Genomic DNA, 16,614 nt, shown 5'->3' on the forward strand with positions numbered 1-16,614 from the left:
AAGAGCAAGTATTGCGTGACTTTGGAGTAGAATCAATTTTTAGCCTACTAAAATAAAAGAAAACACAAATTGCTTCAGCAGTATGGCTTTAAGACCCTGTATTTGGTTACAATATAGCAAGCGAAGTTAAACAACAGCATACAAGTGCCATATACTGTCATCTTAAAAGGAGCAGTTTACAATATAAAAATTAGTTTAGAACATACTAAAGCCAGTTTTTGTACAAACATTTTTACAAAACTGATTTACTCAAAGAACAACAACAAAAAAAATCAACATTTTAAATATGAATCACTCTTTACATGTTGTATGCATAAAATTACTTATCTGGATGACATAAATTAGGAATACTTCAAACTTTTTAAAGCTGGCATCCATATACTATTGAAATGCACACATCAGAACCACTGAAGTGTTAGTTCTGCAAAACTCTCCTTAAGGGTCACTTTATACTTGCCAGACAGACACAGAGACTTAGGATTCTAAAGGAGCCACAGTGACCTCGCGTGGCCACTTAAGAAATCCCTCTCCTTAACCTTTTTTTCGATTTTGAACATGACATTCCTCACAAATGCTAATAAACTTAAAAGGTACAACAGCGGTTCGTTCTTGGTCCATCTGCCCCAGGAAACTGCAGTATTTCTATCAGAAATGAGTATAAAGGAACATAGCCTTCACATAATCTAGCTCCTGGTCAGAGAAATAAAGTCAAGTCTCCTCTCCTATTTACCAAGAATCTGTTCCAGAACAGCTTAGAAAACCATTTTCTGTAGGTCAATGATGTTCAATTGATGTTCAACACGCGCTCCATATTAGGCTCCCAAATACATAATTTCAGCTTTTGAGAGAACAAAGGAAAGGAATGTAAATCAATGCTGTCTGACTCAAAGTCCAAACCAGAACACAGATAAGGTTGTACGAGACATTTTAAATGTGTGTCAAGTTCATTGGTACACAAAGCCCAACAACATTTTTTAAAAGAAACCAAGTGTAACAGAAGAATCCAAAAGTCAAGTAGGTGCCTTCTTCCATTGCTCTGAAGTAACGTAACAAACAGGAACAAAACATTGTCTTCTATGTCATGAACAGAAGAACATGAGAACACCACAAAAATCACAGTAGTGACTGTCTCTCATCTGCAGCACATTAATCAACGCTGCCATTCTTCTAATGCTTATAAATCCTCTCTGTTATATCCAACTTTTTTCCCATTAAGTGACTCTTCTGTGTTTGGTGCTAGCCATGTGAAATATACCTTCACTGGATCAATATTCCAATGCTTGTGAAATGATACCGGAATTTGGTGAGAAAGGTAGTCTTTTGGGTAGTCCATTGGCCTCGCCTAAGATGGAAGAATAAACCAAAACCACTAGTACTCAGTTATGAAGAATAATTTCAGAACAAGAAAGTATCACCGTTCAATGGCATCTGTATCATAACAAAGCAATGTGGCATTGACAAAATGTACAAGATGATAACAAAGGGGTTTTTACATCATTCTATTAAATCAATTGATAGGCATTACTTTAGATCTTCAACTCGCGCTGCAGCTATCATGCTATGAAGCACACTGATATTAAACACGCCCTATTTCTCAGCATGAAATGGGCACCATTTATCAAAGCAGGTGATAAACAGTGCAGTTTGTATTGCATCTTTTTAAATATTCAGTTTTGGTTGACTAATGACAAAATGATTTTAAGTAATATTCTTTTGCTCCTCCTCTTAATGAGAGCTACCAGCACTGCCAGTTGATTGCAGGATCCTAACAAAGCCATAAGCAGCAGAAGTAGATGAAGTTTTATAATGGGGAAAGGTTACCAAACACAGGAAATATTGTGGTGTCGGAAAACTACATTGTTATTCTTTATCAGGTTATATCAAAAGGGACGGAATTACAACACAGCTACTTGATGCAACTGACTTCTTAATGCACCAGGCATGTTTCATTTCCTCTGACAGTTTAATGGCACGTAAGTGCATCATTATATTAAAAAAGCCCCACCTGTACTGGTCCCTGGTAAAATAACTAGGTTTTGCCATTGTAAATAAGAGTGTTTCTAAAGAGAAATGCATGAAAGGCACACATTTGGGTTTTTTTCTAGATGTAAAACACAAGAAGAAAATGGAGCGATTTGGATACTGAATCACTGATTTGATGCCTAAGCTAGTAACTGATTTAATACCGCATGCTTCACCTACTTATCGCGGTATTAATGAATTCTACATGCTGTGTTCTTCATGCAAGTCCATATAAACTCCAGTCATAAAATGAAGTAACAGAATTTGACATTAAGAAATCTGAATATGTGTTGTTGGTGTTTTTTTTTTAATTTTGATATTTAAAGCACAGCGTGTTTATTTTTAAAAATTCCACTGGAGAGATCAAGAGGGAGCCTATCTGCCTCAAGACTTTTGAAAAAAACTTTGGTGAACATTTAAGTTTCAAAAACCTGAAGAATTTACTTTGGATAGAGACAGTTTTTGGATATCCAAGACCAAAGATTTTTGCTGTTTGAAAACCAATCAGCTTTTTATTGAGCTATAGACAAAATTTTGGTGTTTTGGTAATTCTAAAAGAATGAGATCTGCTCTAATAACTATCATTTTTATTACACTGCTCTCTAAGAACCATACTGCTTTACAGGTGGTTGACCTTAAGATATAAATTCCCGGAATTTCTTCTTCCTTACATTTTGTGGAAGCAATTATTGTCATCTTTGCAGTTTTTTTGTGCTAGAATTTGTGTTTGGTATTCTACAAAAGCCAAATACGTTGCTCTCGCCCAAATTTTATAGTTGAAGACCACAACTCTGACTGCTACTCAACATGGGAAGGTTCCTGTTCTCTTTAAAAGAGTCTCATCATGTCAAAAGCCTCTGGAACAGGTTACAGAATATGCATACAGAATATGCAAACAGGAAACCAGTAAGAGGAAACAAACACTGTTACATTATAGAGACTCTAAGCGTGAAGACATCTTTGCTTCTGTTTCATAATATATAGTCAGTACAATTTTGGATTCATGTACTTCAAGGAACATTGTACAACACAATATTTCAGTCAAGTCTTTAAAAAATAATATTCTGCTTGACAGAAAATCCAAGTTTGGTTTTCTCATTTTGAAAATATTTGTTGCATAAGAGTGGATTTTGTAGAACAAGCACACTCAATTTTTATTCAGTAGTTTTCCCACCAGGGTTAATTTTTGTTCAAGGTATGTTAAATCAGAATTTGTTATAAGCAACAGTAAAGATGAATTATAATTCAAGTGTAATTTTCTATGTGGAAAATCAAACTGCTAGGATTTCACTTTCAAAGTGATTCAGTATCAAAGGTACACCATCGAGGATGACAAGGAAGTGCTTTGTTTTGTTGTATAAGGGCTGTTCCTACAAATCTGTAAAATAAGTTCTGTTCTTTGCAACTCTCCTTTAATTAGGTGGGTTTTTTATTTAGAACGCCTGTGCAAACACAAATTATTCAATAACTTTGTTGATTTTACAAGATGCATTACTTGCTTTCTATATGGAAAGGAGTAAGCAGTGATAAACAAAACACAAAAGTAAACAGATATGATTTTTTAATATAGACAAAGAATTGTAATACTGAATAATGCATTCTCAGTTTTCCCATTTCTCTAATGACTAAATATAATCAGAAAGTGAATCTTAATATAGGAAAAACTGGTAATTTAAATAGCAAACTTCCCCCCCCCCAGCTGCTTTAAATTACATGGCAATTTACTAATTTTCAAGTAGCCTATTATCTTAATCTCAGTTTATTCAGATACACAGGTCTTAAATTTAGGTTTTTTAACTGGATTAACACATGAAAAACATCGAACACTACACTGATTTAAATGCTGATTTTTTAAAAAGTTGTGCACTGTTTGGGAAAAATTGTAAGTGCTGCTTCTTTTTAATGCTGTGGGAGGAAGGTAAAGTGTTTATTTGGTTTACGAGGCAGCAAATCTCTCTGGGACTCAATGCATTGTGTTTTCCACTGTGACACAACAGTTAGATTGCTAAATATTCTGGAAGACAGAAACAAGATTCAAATCTATTCCAACCCACTTCTCTCAAACTGGAGAATATACTCACAAGAAAATTATGTTTTGTGACCTCTTTTTCCCTTGTGCTAGCATAGAGCAATTTTATCATATTTATACCATTCTTCAGAACCCACCACAAAAGCAACAGTTCTGGGAATACTTCCACATTTTGTATCTTCCCTAATGAGATATTTCAAAAGAGTAAACACTGAATAAATAGAAAAATTGGATAAGTGGAGAAGACAAATTTACTGAAAAATTTCACAGTCAGTTCTCCATTACCTGAAGAAAAAAGAATTGTGTTTTTTTTTTCTTTTCTTAGAGGACATATCAGAAATATTCACAGCATGTGGCTCCTAATTCTATTTGTTTTTCAAAGTTCCCACCTCTGACTGCATTTTTTATAAAATGTAGTCGTAGGGTAACTGAAATACCTTATAAACTATTAAAGCATTGTAGTAATCCATGCTTTGAGAATATTCTTACTTGCTTGATCAAACTTGTTCTGGAGAGAAATAAGGTATAGCAGCAGCATCTTGGTTATCGTTAGTACACATTGATCGAGTTTGCCATACTTACCAGTTTGCAGTATTTATCAGTCTCGGTTTACGTGTATACTTAAAAGAATGAAATATATTTTAAATACTAGTAAAAATAACTCTCTGACCTGATGGAAAAGTGGACTATGAGTTATCGGGATTCCTAAGCCACTGAAACACATCCCAAGGACCATATCGTCAGGCGCATCCATGCTGTAACACCGGCATTTACTAGCAAGTAGTTTCTGAACAGCTGTTCTGCTGAAAACCATCCTGAATACAAAAAGCAAACGAAACATATCAGACAGTAACTACTAGAGAAGCCAAATGACTGTAATTAATAAATATTGCTAAATGATATAAAACTGCAAGACAAAATGTAGCCCTCTGGCACAACATATCTGAAGTTTCAAAATTTGAGAAGTCAGTACTGACAAGTAGTGCAAGAGGCATTTTCTGAAAGATAATTACTTTATAAATGAAAATTAATTATACCAATTATGTCAATTGTTGTTATTCCAACAATTACTTAGCTAGCCTCCGTTTGTACTGCAGCTGATAATTCCTCCTAAATTTGGCCAGGACTTTGAAGGGATATTCTCCTCTAGCTTATTCAAATATATTGTCCAGTTAGATATCATGTAGCAATTAAATGAAAAGAACTCTAAACCTGAACTGTCACTGTCATTCCTTGAATCCTCTGTTATAGAGAGTTCTCCCCATAAGTAAAAAATGTTCCTTGAAGCCACTGCAAGGCTCTTCTGTTCATTCTAACTTTCTTGCTGATCTAAGTATCAACCACAGCCTGGAGCTGTTAGATCATTATCTATTGATCTAACATATCTAAATATTGATATATTGAAGACTAAAATAAGTCTTCAATAGACCAGAAACATGATGATGACTTCAATTCAACAGCTGAAGGAATATATGATTACTTCAATTCAACAGCTGAGGGAATATACTCTTGTCTAGTATTCCATTGCTGCCTTTTCTGAAGTTACGTCATCCACCCAGTTCAATCAGAATACAGGGTACTCTAGCTACTATAAGTTATACTAAAAAGATTCACACTCTGAAACTGCTTCATGGCTTCATGAGTTCATTCGCTGTATGACAATCCTTTGCTTGACAATGGGATATGGCAAAACTACAAACACCGAATGCAAAAAGACTGACCTGAGAATCTTGTCAGATTAAAGTTGTAAAAGACTCCATCACTATCATTGCAACTTTGAAGATTGCATGTATCATAAAAAAAAACAACGGAGAGCACAATAGGAAGTTGTATCTCAGTACTCAGATCAAACAGAAAAGGAGTAATAAGCTAGAGAAAAAAAAAAAATGGAGAGCACAATAGGAAGTCGTATCTCAGTACTCCGATCAAACAGAAAAGGAGTAATAAGCTAGAGCCTCAAAAAAAGGAAAAAAAAAAAAAAAGAGCTGGGACTCGTGACCAGCAAGTGTTGCTACACAGAAGGTGTGACATAAATTGCATACATTTGGGGAATATACTTGCTAGTTGATTACCTGCACTGTGTCCCTTCAGTTGTATAGAACTGTTCACTTACAATGAATGTCCTCAAAATTAGGGTATGGAGCAAGATGGATGATCTATACCTCAATCTGCTCAAACCTGAGAATGAAAATAACCCCAAATTTCCACGTCGAGATGACAGAATAGAAACTAAGAGATAAACACTAAAAAGATATAGAAGTATAGGACTGGTAACCAACAAATATACCAGCACCAGTTGAAGGTTTCTTAACTAAAGCATAAACCCTACTTAAGTAAGACCTCATGCAACTATGTGAAACGATGAGAGGGCCAGTCAACTGATTTTTACTTACCCATGGATGGGTAAGAATCTAGGAAGTTATTACAGACATCACTTTTCACAGAGAAAGACACTAAGGACATTCAGACGTCCACACTACTTGCTTTAGACACACAAGATGGACAGATCAGAGCCTTACGATTGCAGTATGTTCTTATTGCAATATAGGCCAAGCTGAAACTTCATATACACGTTAATTCAAACCAAATTGCATACAATCACAGGGACCCATGTATCTCATGCATGAGATCAACCCACAGTGATCTCTTTCTATGAGAAACTATTTTCCAGGACATCAATATCAAACTCCTTTCTCAGCCACCTCTCCACAAATCAACGCATGAAGTTCAAAAACAGAAGGAGAATTACAATCATTTTTCTCCATGTTTGGACAAAGAAAGAGAACAGGAATTAATATTTTCATTGCAGCAATTTGTATCCCCAGGTGTGCTGCTCTAGGTTCTCCTGCAAACTCCACAACAGTTCAGATCACGAGAGTATTTTTTTAAGCAACTATCCCAATTGTCTCTGCTTACTACGCTTTGAATCACATTCTAAGATTGTCTCCGAGTATGCAGAATGAATTCTATCAGATGGAATAAGGCTGCATGATGTGTATCAGGAGAACATATGGTGCAGATAACTGATAATAGGCACTCAGTTCACAGGACCAGCGAAGACGAAATGCCCCTGTCTGAAACATGCATGGTCTTCAGCATCAACTGTTTGCTCTACAAATCTCTTCCCAATGGGCAGCACAACTTCTTACTAGTTAGGACATCTGGGTCTTTGAGCATCGTTACATTTTAATCGTACTAGTAAACATCAATGTTTCTGTTGAAACTGATTTGTGTTGCTATTCAAAACATTTGCACTCAAAAGCAGCAACTGATGTAGATCTCAGTAGGAGTTTAAATAAATTACCCTCCTCCGCCAGTGATATAACTGTATCCTCCTGTTCCCAAGCCGTAACCATAACGCTCTCCAAGAAATACTGGTTCTTGTGGGTCATAGCAGCTGAGCAATTTTCGGAGTCTGAAAATACTGTAATATGAAAATCCATTAAAAAAAAAAATCATGTAGACATTAATTTTGAAAGACATTACTAGCCTAAATGGCATTCTAGTAAATAGTACATAAATGACAGGAGAAATTCAGAAATTCTACAAAAAACAGAGATACAAACTTTTAAACAGAAATTTATGATGGGTTATGTACTATGGGATATGACTGCTGAATTTTGTCAAATGATGAATCAATTAGCTTAAAATATTTTTCTGAAGCAGGCAAAGTTTCTCAGCACAACTGAGTCTCATCTCAGAGAAAACATGAAATTAGTTTTTCCAAACAATGGTAATATCCTTGCAAATTATCTTTTCTCCCCAGGAATTGAAAAACAGAAAGGTAGATTTAGTTATACAAATGTTGCTTTATCTACAGTTATGGCTTCTTCCAAATTCTTCTTCCATCACATGATTTAATGTAAAGTATTGTCTTGAACAACTTGTTCTCATGTTCACGACCATGCTATCCTGCTGGATGACCACTGTGCCTTATTTCCCTTACACTGCAGCATCACTTTTCATGTGAATGGGATCCGATTTTCTAACCAAGGCAAGTCCCTGGCCACCATTCTAGGTGGCTCTGACAACTAACCCTAGCTTAGGGAACCTTTCTTCTGGCACATTTATGTGAGGAATACCTCTTACAAACTGTATTAGCAAATGACTAAAAACAATCGGCTCAGACATACCTAGACTGAAGAATCACAATGTGTAATCATATTCAGACTATACGATTACATAATACCACTAATATGCATAGTTTTTATCAAGTTACAAGATTACATTGTTTTTAATATCAGTCAAGGAATGCTGAAGGGAAGTGACAATTTTTTGCCTTAAAGAAATATAAAGCTACATAACTAATAAAACAGCTATATCTTTTAAATACAGAAGAAGAGATGAATATTGCTAAAACTCCTATTGGCACGAACAGTGTTAATTCCTGAAGTATTGCAATGTATACCTTATTAGGGTGTCATCATCCACGATGACTAACCAAGGAGTTCTGGGAGAGCTATGATTCAAAAACCTTTCCAAAATGGCAAAAGTTTTCCCACAGTGACCTGAAGGAAGAGAAATAACAGAAAATATATTTAAATAAAATGAGATTTTGTAATAAATAATTATTAATTAAATAAATAGTCTACTGCACTATGCAAAATATGTACTATTTGAGATGCAAATTTAAATTACATCCTTCATTGTGCTGAATGGTATTTGTACAAATTGTTTCAATACAACCATTGCTTTCTATGCAGGAACATTCTTTTGAAGGATGTTGAAGTATGGATATTCTTTGAATTATAGAAACCTGAAAAATAAGCTTTATTCCAGCTATCCTGTTAAGCTGTTGGACAATACTGGGCAAACTGCTACTTTTAATTTCAAAAACTGTACAATGAGGAGACTATGATAGAAACATGTTCTTTAAAATACTCCAAGATATTTTCATAGCATTTCATGATGCATCAGGCAGGTCCATTGCTTTTATACAAATATCTAAGTCTACATTAATCTACTGTACTCATCACCGGCAACTCAGGTCCTGATAACTTCCTCCAAGAAAAAGTCTTAACATTTATCACAAGACCATAATAAAGTTGAGAGGTAAAACGCCCTTTACTAGGAGTTGAGAAGTGAAACACCCCTGTTCAGAATGATCAGAACAAGAGAAACAAGAAGTTTCAGACTTCTACTGAATCTATTTTAGATCTCAGAAAAATCTAATTGCAAACAGTCTTTATTCATATATATTGCAGCTAATTGTCTAAAGCAGTTATTGCTATCAATACTACAATTACTAAACAATCATCAAAAAATAAGGATAGGATACTATATTTGAAGCTACTTCCAGTTAAAATATTTTTTGAGAAAATGCAGTAACTTTATCCTTAAGAATGAAGCCCTGGCTTTGCTGATTTTGTGAAATCATGAACTTAATGCAGACCAATATATGAACATTTACAAAATTAAAACCAAGATTTCTGTATTATAGTCTATCATGAAAGATGGACAAAACATACTATTAGAGCAAACTCAGCACAATTTGTTTAGTTTAGTACGCCAGTAGACCACAGGTCCCACTGTTCCCCACAGCAATGCTCAAAGGCCAAACATGGAAGGTCTCCTCCCCGCGGGTGTGACTGAACTACTGGGCATGGTTTCCACCGATGATCCACACACGCCCAGCAGATCTGGTGTCTCCTGAAAACACTCACTGGTTGCACATATCACACCGTAGCCATGCAAATGGAAATCCCTGCCTATTCTCTCTCTGCCTTTAACAGACCCTGTGGAGGACAAAAAAAATGGCCACTGGAAATAATCCAAAGATCAGAACAACTGACCTAGTGGGCCAGGTAAAGCTAATAGGCCACAGCTTGGACACCTCTAATTCAGAAGGTGAGTAACAGCCTGTAGCAGAGACTATAAACCTGAGAACTATAGATCAAATGAAAGAAAAAACCCTAAAATTAATAAACTCATGGAAGCCATCATATCCATAGCCTTTTTTCTATTCAAACACAATGTAAACTAATTTAAAAGCACATTATTTGTCACAAAAAGATCTTCCAATCTTGACACTTAGTTTTTGTGCTTAAATCAAGACATACTAGGCACGAGCATGTAATATTTGAATACCACATGGCAACCAGTTTATGCTCAGCAACCAGTTGGCACCGTCTGAAGTCTCCTGAAATAAATCTATGACTTCTGCTACTACTGATGAACTTACTCAGGACTGTCAACAACTCAAGAGTTATTACTCTTACCCTGAGTAATAACACTAATTTTTGTCTCCTGGAGTGTATCAGTGTACCATGCTTTCATACTCACAGTATTTAGGTTTCTACTAAAAAGAACATTCTCCCTATACAGGTGAACTGTACTCTCCACCCATTTTCTGTGTGGCAAAAGCATTCTTTTAGTTTAGGCTGCACAAATGTGCTACAGAAATACAAAATTTCTAAATTATGTACTATACAGGAAATACACATATCATCCATAAAACTTACCATCTTTAGACAGCTATTTGCGCAAAACTGACAACAACAGTCAATAGCTCACCTCTGTCAGTATTGGGTATGCCTAAATCTATAGTAGGAATGGAGATATCTGCATAATCACTGTAGTATTCAATAAGGGCAGCTTCTCTTTCCCAAGTCTGCTTTACAACCGGTACTGCAAAACAATCATTGACATTGAAACACAGGTAACTTGATTAAGATAAGTACTTGATGAAAACATTTATGCACCTTGTTAACTGACATATTCCTTCGTATGGCAATGAAAATTCTGTTTCAAACACAGCATCATGGTTTTAAATGTTCATTCTTTTTTCTTTCTTACAATATTTAGAGAGAAACAATTTTACATTTTTATGAAAGCCAGTCAGGGCAGTTTTATTTATATAATAATACATTTTCATTTAAAATATGACTATAGCTTCATTCATATTACATTGAAAACCATGACATTTACATTTATGCTAACCAAAGTATGGAATTCATTACTTTTACACTTGCTATGGTAGACTTGATAGCACGCATCAGCATGAACACTACTAGAAATCAATTATTCTTCCAGTATTGAAACTGCTGCATTTTAAAAACAGCACATCCAACTGTACAGTATATAAAATATTCTGAATCAGAAACAGCCCAAATGCACCTTCTGAAATATTACACTTGTGTTGTATACATCATATCTGACAGCAACATCATATTAATGCTCAAAAGCACCTGTCTCTGGAGACAGACTCACAGAAGGACATTTATAAATATCATACAATCAATTTCGATCCCATGGAGATTCTATTCAAAGGAGGACTGCTTAATGCTTCGCTACAAAAGCAACCCTTTTCTTATTAGTTTGCCATTTCACATAAACATTTAAAATTGATCATACAAAATTCTAATAATACTGCTATGAATGTCTAAATTATACCCAGAAGTGAATAAATTATAGGTAACACAAAAAAAGCCAAACGCCTGCAGAGTGTTTGGAAGAGAACTATCAAATTAAAATAATGATCTTTTTTCCATTTTAAAAATGAAGTGGTCAGGACTTAGATGAGCAGCTACTCTGAAACACTGTGCATTCTGTTGTCATTGTTTGACTGCTTTATGTTCTTTGGCACCATCCAGTAGGTCTCATTGGTAGCAGCTACCTCTTTAAAGGGAGGAAATATTTATATAACTTCCCTTTGCTGCTATCTAACTCTGATGCTTGTGAATAACTCATTTTAGCCCCTTGCTGGAATCATCCATCACCTAATTCGATGTTTGCTGGCTACCTGCTTGCTCATTTTCCTCTACTCTGATCACAGAGGGACTTGAAGGATTTACTATTGTTGACTGACCGGTAGCCAGTTTGATAACAGTAAAATGAACTGCAAGGTATCTGTTAAGACAGACTAATGGAAAGGCTTTAATATTTGGAAAAAAATATAATTTTACTTCTGTAGCATTGTGCAATGGCCAATATTGCTCTTAAAGTTTCTAAAGAAACATAGAACTGCTCTCAATTTCCACATAAAAAAATCTGAAGGGAATTATGTACAAAAAATGTGTTCATACAACATATGGAGGAGTTTTGAAATGCAAACCCAGGAATTTCAAAATGCATTAACTCTACCTCCTATGCAATAAAAAGTCACATGACATCATATAACATTGCATAATCAGGCATCAATTGGCAGAGAATGCCATGTAAACATTTTCTTATTTAACTAGAATAAAAAAACCAAGGAGGTTGGAGATTATTTTCTTATTTTGCGAAAATGTTCTATTTCAAAACTGTCTCAGAAGAACAAAAACCAGAAGGCTTTCAGAGAACAAGGTCCCAGTACAGAAGCATCACAGATATACAAAACGCTTCCAACCTTCACCTGGCAGAAGTGATGCACCTGTAAAGGCTGTTTTACCTTTACCTAACCTAGGTAAAGGCACCTCACCTTTACCTAACCAAGGATCTCAACCTCAGTAGGGTGCTTTAACATACAGAAAAATGTTCCCTGAAGCAAGGACTCGCATCTCACCTCAGTTAAATGGCCTGACAAGGGAGCTAGTAGCTAAAGTGTCTTTCTCTTTTCCTTGCTTGTTTTGATGGAAGTGTCACCATCCAGACCAATGTCTATTGCAAATTGATGCCCACAATACTTTGTAATTTCTAACTCCTATGTTCCAAAGAAAGAAAAACTACATGAAATTTCGGACTAGCTGTTGATGTAACTACTTATCAATATGTATTAATACTTGTAATCACAGGGAAGTTTTAATGCCACACTACAGAGGTATTTATGGAAGGTCAGCTCTAAGCTCTTAATTTTATTTGTGCTACTTATGGAACCTTGATGCACGTTTACAGTCTTGAAATTTTCTTATATAACCATACAGGGTATGTGCAAGAAGGAGAGTTGTGTCTGAAGTAAATTCTGAAGTAAAATTTAGCTGCTTTTGCACACCGAATTCCAAGCCTTAGTGTTGCACTAATGTAGTTTTTGGCATACAATAAAAAAATGACTTACCAGGTAAAAAGAGCTCTCTGAAGCTGGCATCCATTAATCTTTCAAAATCTTGAGTAAGATTATCCTCTATTGCATAACACTGGAAACTGTGAGGAAAGTTCAAGAATTTTCCTCAGTCTTCAACAGGTGTTTCTTGAAGAATGTTTACACTATCTTTTTGAAGCCTTATGTTCTTTTCCAACTTTCTAGTTTTAGGGTTTTTTTGGTTTTAATTTTGACGTACGAAAATAAACATGGATCCAGAAAGGAGAACTCTTCAGTGAACTCCAATTACAGGACAGTCAATTTTGTTTTGTCAAAAGCTACTTTAAAGATAGCCTAATGATTAGGTGATTAAAATACTAGAAATGTGCCTTCATCAAGTGCAGTAACATTAAGAAAAATATTCCATAAATCTTATTTTGAAGAAAAAAACCAGCAACTGGCAAATAGTCTAAATTCAGAAGTGACAGAACCTACAGTTTTGGATGAATTAGCAAAGGGGGACTTAGTTAAGAAAAGAGCTTTTATCTTCATTCTGTCTTCTGACAATAGGTATGGCAAAACCAACCCAAAATTTGGTACAACTACTAGCCATTACTTCATTTTCAATTTTTTTGCCAATAATAATGACTTTAAATTACGCTTATGAACAAACTAAGCCTAATGGCAACAATATTACATACTGGGAGTATTCAAGGACACAAAAAAGTCAAGTAAATTCCTGGAAATAAATTCATTCCTGAATTTCCTTATTAACAGAACGTCTAGAAGTAAACTAGAATGGACTGGTAGATGACATCAAGTAGGTAGAGTGTATTCTGTTAAATCAGTGGATTTGGAATTTTTCCTTCCAAGTTTTGTAGACACTGGATCTACCTCAACTTAGCTAGGCCTTCTTGTGTACTAGCTGAAGCTGAGTATCTCTCTGTGTCTTCATTTTCTGTGCCTCTAAGAAGGAAGTTAAATCTCACTGGACCTAACTTGTTAGCCTGTACCACATTTTTTTGTTTGTTGTTTTTACCATGGATATCATGGTCATATTTTCATGGTGATTATCATTACTTGTATTAACACTACAATTTCCAGATGAAACACACTACAGTGTTGCACACTTGGGAGACTCTTGATCCGGGCCATGGCTTGGAAAAAGTACTACAGATGACCACATTTCTACAAGAGACAAGATTTCCCATTCCAAGCATTATAAAACACACGTGCACATCCAATTGCATAGGGTGACAACAGATATGACGCTGTAAACTGCTCAATCTTTTACTGGAGGAAAGGGCAGGAGAAAAGGGAGGAGGAGGGGAGAGACCTTTCAAGCTTGTTCAAATTTCTAAATCAGCTACCATACAGTTGCACAATTGTTACTGCTAGTACAAGAAACAGAAGTTAACCAATTATCTTGGGGAAACACACTGAAGGATATTAATAGCTGCTATATTAATTAATATTGCAACAGCTCCAAATTACAACAACATAAGCTAACTTTATGCGTATTATTAATTTAGTTATTCAAGATTTTTGCCAACCAATCACTAATGATGACACATCAAACGACCACAACTTTTCATCTTAAACGTTTCACAGCACTCCTGAAGAACTCTGAATAGCAAAAAAACATTCTATCTAAAGAATAAGCTGCTTACAGTTCTGAAGCTTTCATGTTTCCCAGCAGATTTTGCAAACATTTGGTCCCAAGAGCTACACAGACAACATATAGCAGCTTGTTTTCTAAATATTAATTTCATAAACTATATTGCATAGAACTACCACCTTGACCAACCAACAACTTACTTCTGTCACCATGAAATTTCTGACATGTTTTTACAGCAACAAAAACATCTTCCTTTTTCACTGGCTCTCCCTATACGAACAGAACAAAAATTAATTTTTTAATTGCAGGTTCTGCCTGTAACATTTTAAAGGATATTTATGTCCATACATAGAACAAAACAGAAAATTCCTTTTCATTGTATAGCATATCAAGTAGAATAGTGTACTAGTAGTACACTAGAAAGTACATTTTTGTCTCTTGAAAAAAGGTCACTAGTTGTTTAAAATTCCTGAAATAACATTACTGAAATACGTTTTCCATTGATGCAGTACTCTAATATGAACTAAACCCCCTATCATTAGGAAAAGAGAATGTGCAGTAGAACTTGTTGAACTAAGCATGATTCATCGAAAAAGGATGTTTTCTTTATTTCTTTGAAATTAATCACTACGAAAACATGTTGAACTGTATCATACTTGGGAAAAGAAGCTTAAATGCTACACACTAGAAATCTTTGAATTTCCTCAACTGTAATAAAATCATTTAACCACTTTTATTTCTTTTCCTTTTTGGCACCTAGAATTTTGCTCTCCTGATAGCATGGAGCACTTTTTGGCCTTTAGCAACACTTAACCCATAATATCATAAATGTATGCTCCTAGAGGTGGAAGAGATCGGTTGTACTTTAATAAACCAAATACTAGATTACATTTTATTTTTAGCCTGAACAAGTTTTAGATTCCCATCTGTTAAAAAAAATTATCTATACTTCAGTATCTCACAGTAAGGAGAAATACTTTATAGATCATGTGTTGATCAAACATTGTGGTAAAAAGACCCGTTAAAGCATATGCAATATTTGATTGCCAGGAAATATCCTGTGTCATGGAAGGTTGAAAGCATATCTAAAAATAGATAAATGCAGAACAAACTTTTTTTTTTAAAAAGTAATGAAAAATATTTTCTTAAGGTTTGAGATTTTTAAAGTATCATGCATTTTATTAGGAGTTTTACCTTTTCTATGCAAGCGGTATTTAAAATACGTAACTTACACAAAGTGGCAGAAAATTACTGAACGTTGTTGCACAATGATCAACCTTATATGAGTTCACATCATCTGTGCAGAACTCGGGCACTGGAGTAAGATGTGGTCCTTCCCCTCTCTGCCAAATATACAGGGCAATCTATCAATACAGAAAACATTTCTATCAGTAATGAAACTGGATAAAAATTCTCAAGGCACACAAAGAAATCATATTACAGCGAAAACTTAACAGGAAACCTGAAAAATACCGGATGCTGTGGAAGATTCATCCCTTAGTTGATTAACTAGCTGTGGACCTTACTTCTGGCTCACATTTCTAGACCCAACATGTAATTTCTTTGTTATAAAAGAAATTCTATAGGCAGACAAGTTTTAAAATTTGTTTAATAGAATGACAATTAGTTTCATATACTTAAGCATGTCAAAACAACTCATCTTTAACTTTTGTAAGAAGTGGCAGAGTGAATATTTACATGTTCTTTTAAAATAAACAAAAATCCTTACTGTGTTGGTCTTTTAAAATTATTTTTCCTGTTTCATCCTATGTGGCAATTTTCAGCCTTTCAAAATAGACCCACTCTCTGGTGACAATTTAAAATGCTCAAAATCAGTAATGAAACTCTGAGTAGCTGTAAAATACCATAAAAGATAATGTAATATGCTATCCTATAGTGGACTCTTGTCCATTTTAAAAGTAACAACAACAAAAAAAAACCAGTCAACATTTACAGAGAAAAAGGAAGCATCAAACCGGTGATGTCCAAAGAAGATAAAAAACCCAG

The 16,614-nt window shown here is 34.9% G+C and overlaps 1 protein-coding gene across 1 annotated transcript; it reads right to left on the reverse strand.

Moving 5' to 3' along the window:
• Window positions 1-1,174: 1,174 nt before the first annotated feature.
• B3GALTL (beta 1,3-galactosyltransferase-like) lies at window positions 1,175-15,971 on the reverse strand (the record flags this gene model as incomplete). Its single annotated transcript, XM_009701937.1, has 7 exons — window positions 1,175-1,342; window positions 4,722-4,866; window positions 7,356-7,475; window positions 8,460-8,559; window positions 10,565-10,678; window positions 14,808-14,877; window positions 15,840-15,971. Coding segments are annotated over 7 exons (849 nt in total), but the record flags the coding sequence as incomplete, so codon positions are not given.
• Window positions 15,972-16,614: the final 643 nt, after the last annotated feature.

This window comes from Cariama cristata, unplaced genomic scaffold (assembly GCF_000690535.1).
Source record: "Cariama cristata isolate BGI_N322 unplaced genomic scaffold, ASM69053v1 scaffold5026, whole genome shotgun sequence".
Classification (NCBI taxonomy): Eukaryota; Metazoa; Chordata; class Aves; order Cariamiformes; family Cariamidae; genus Cariama; species Cariama cristata.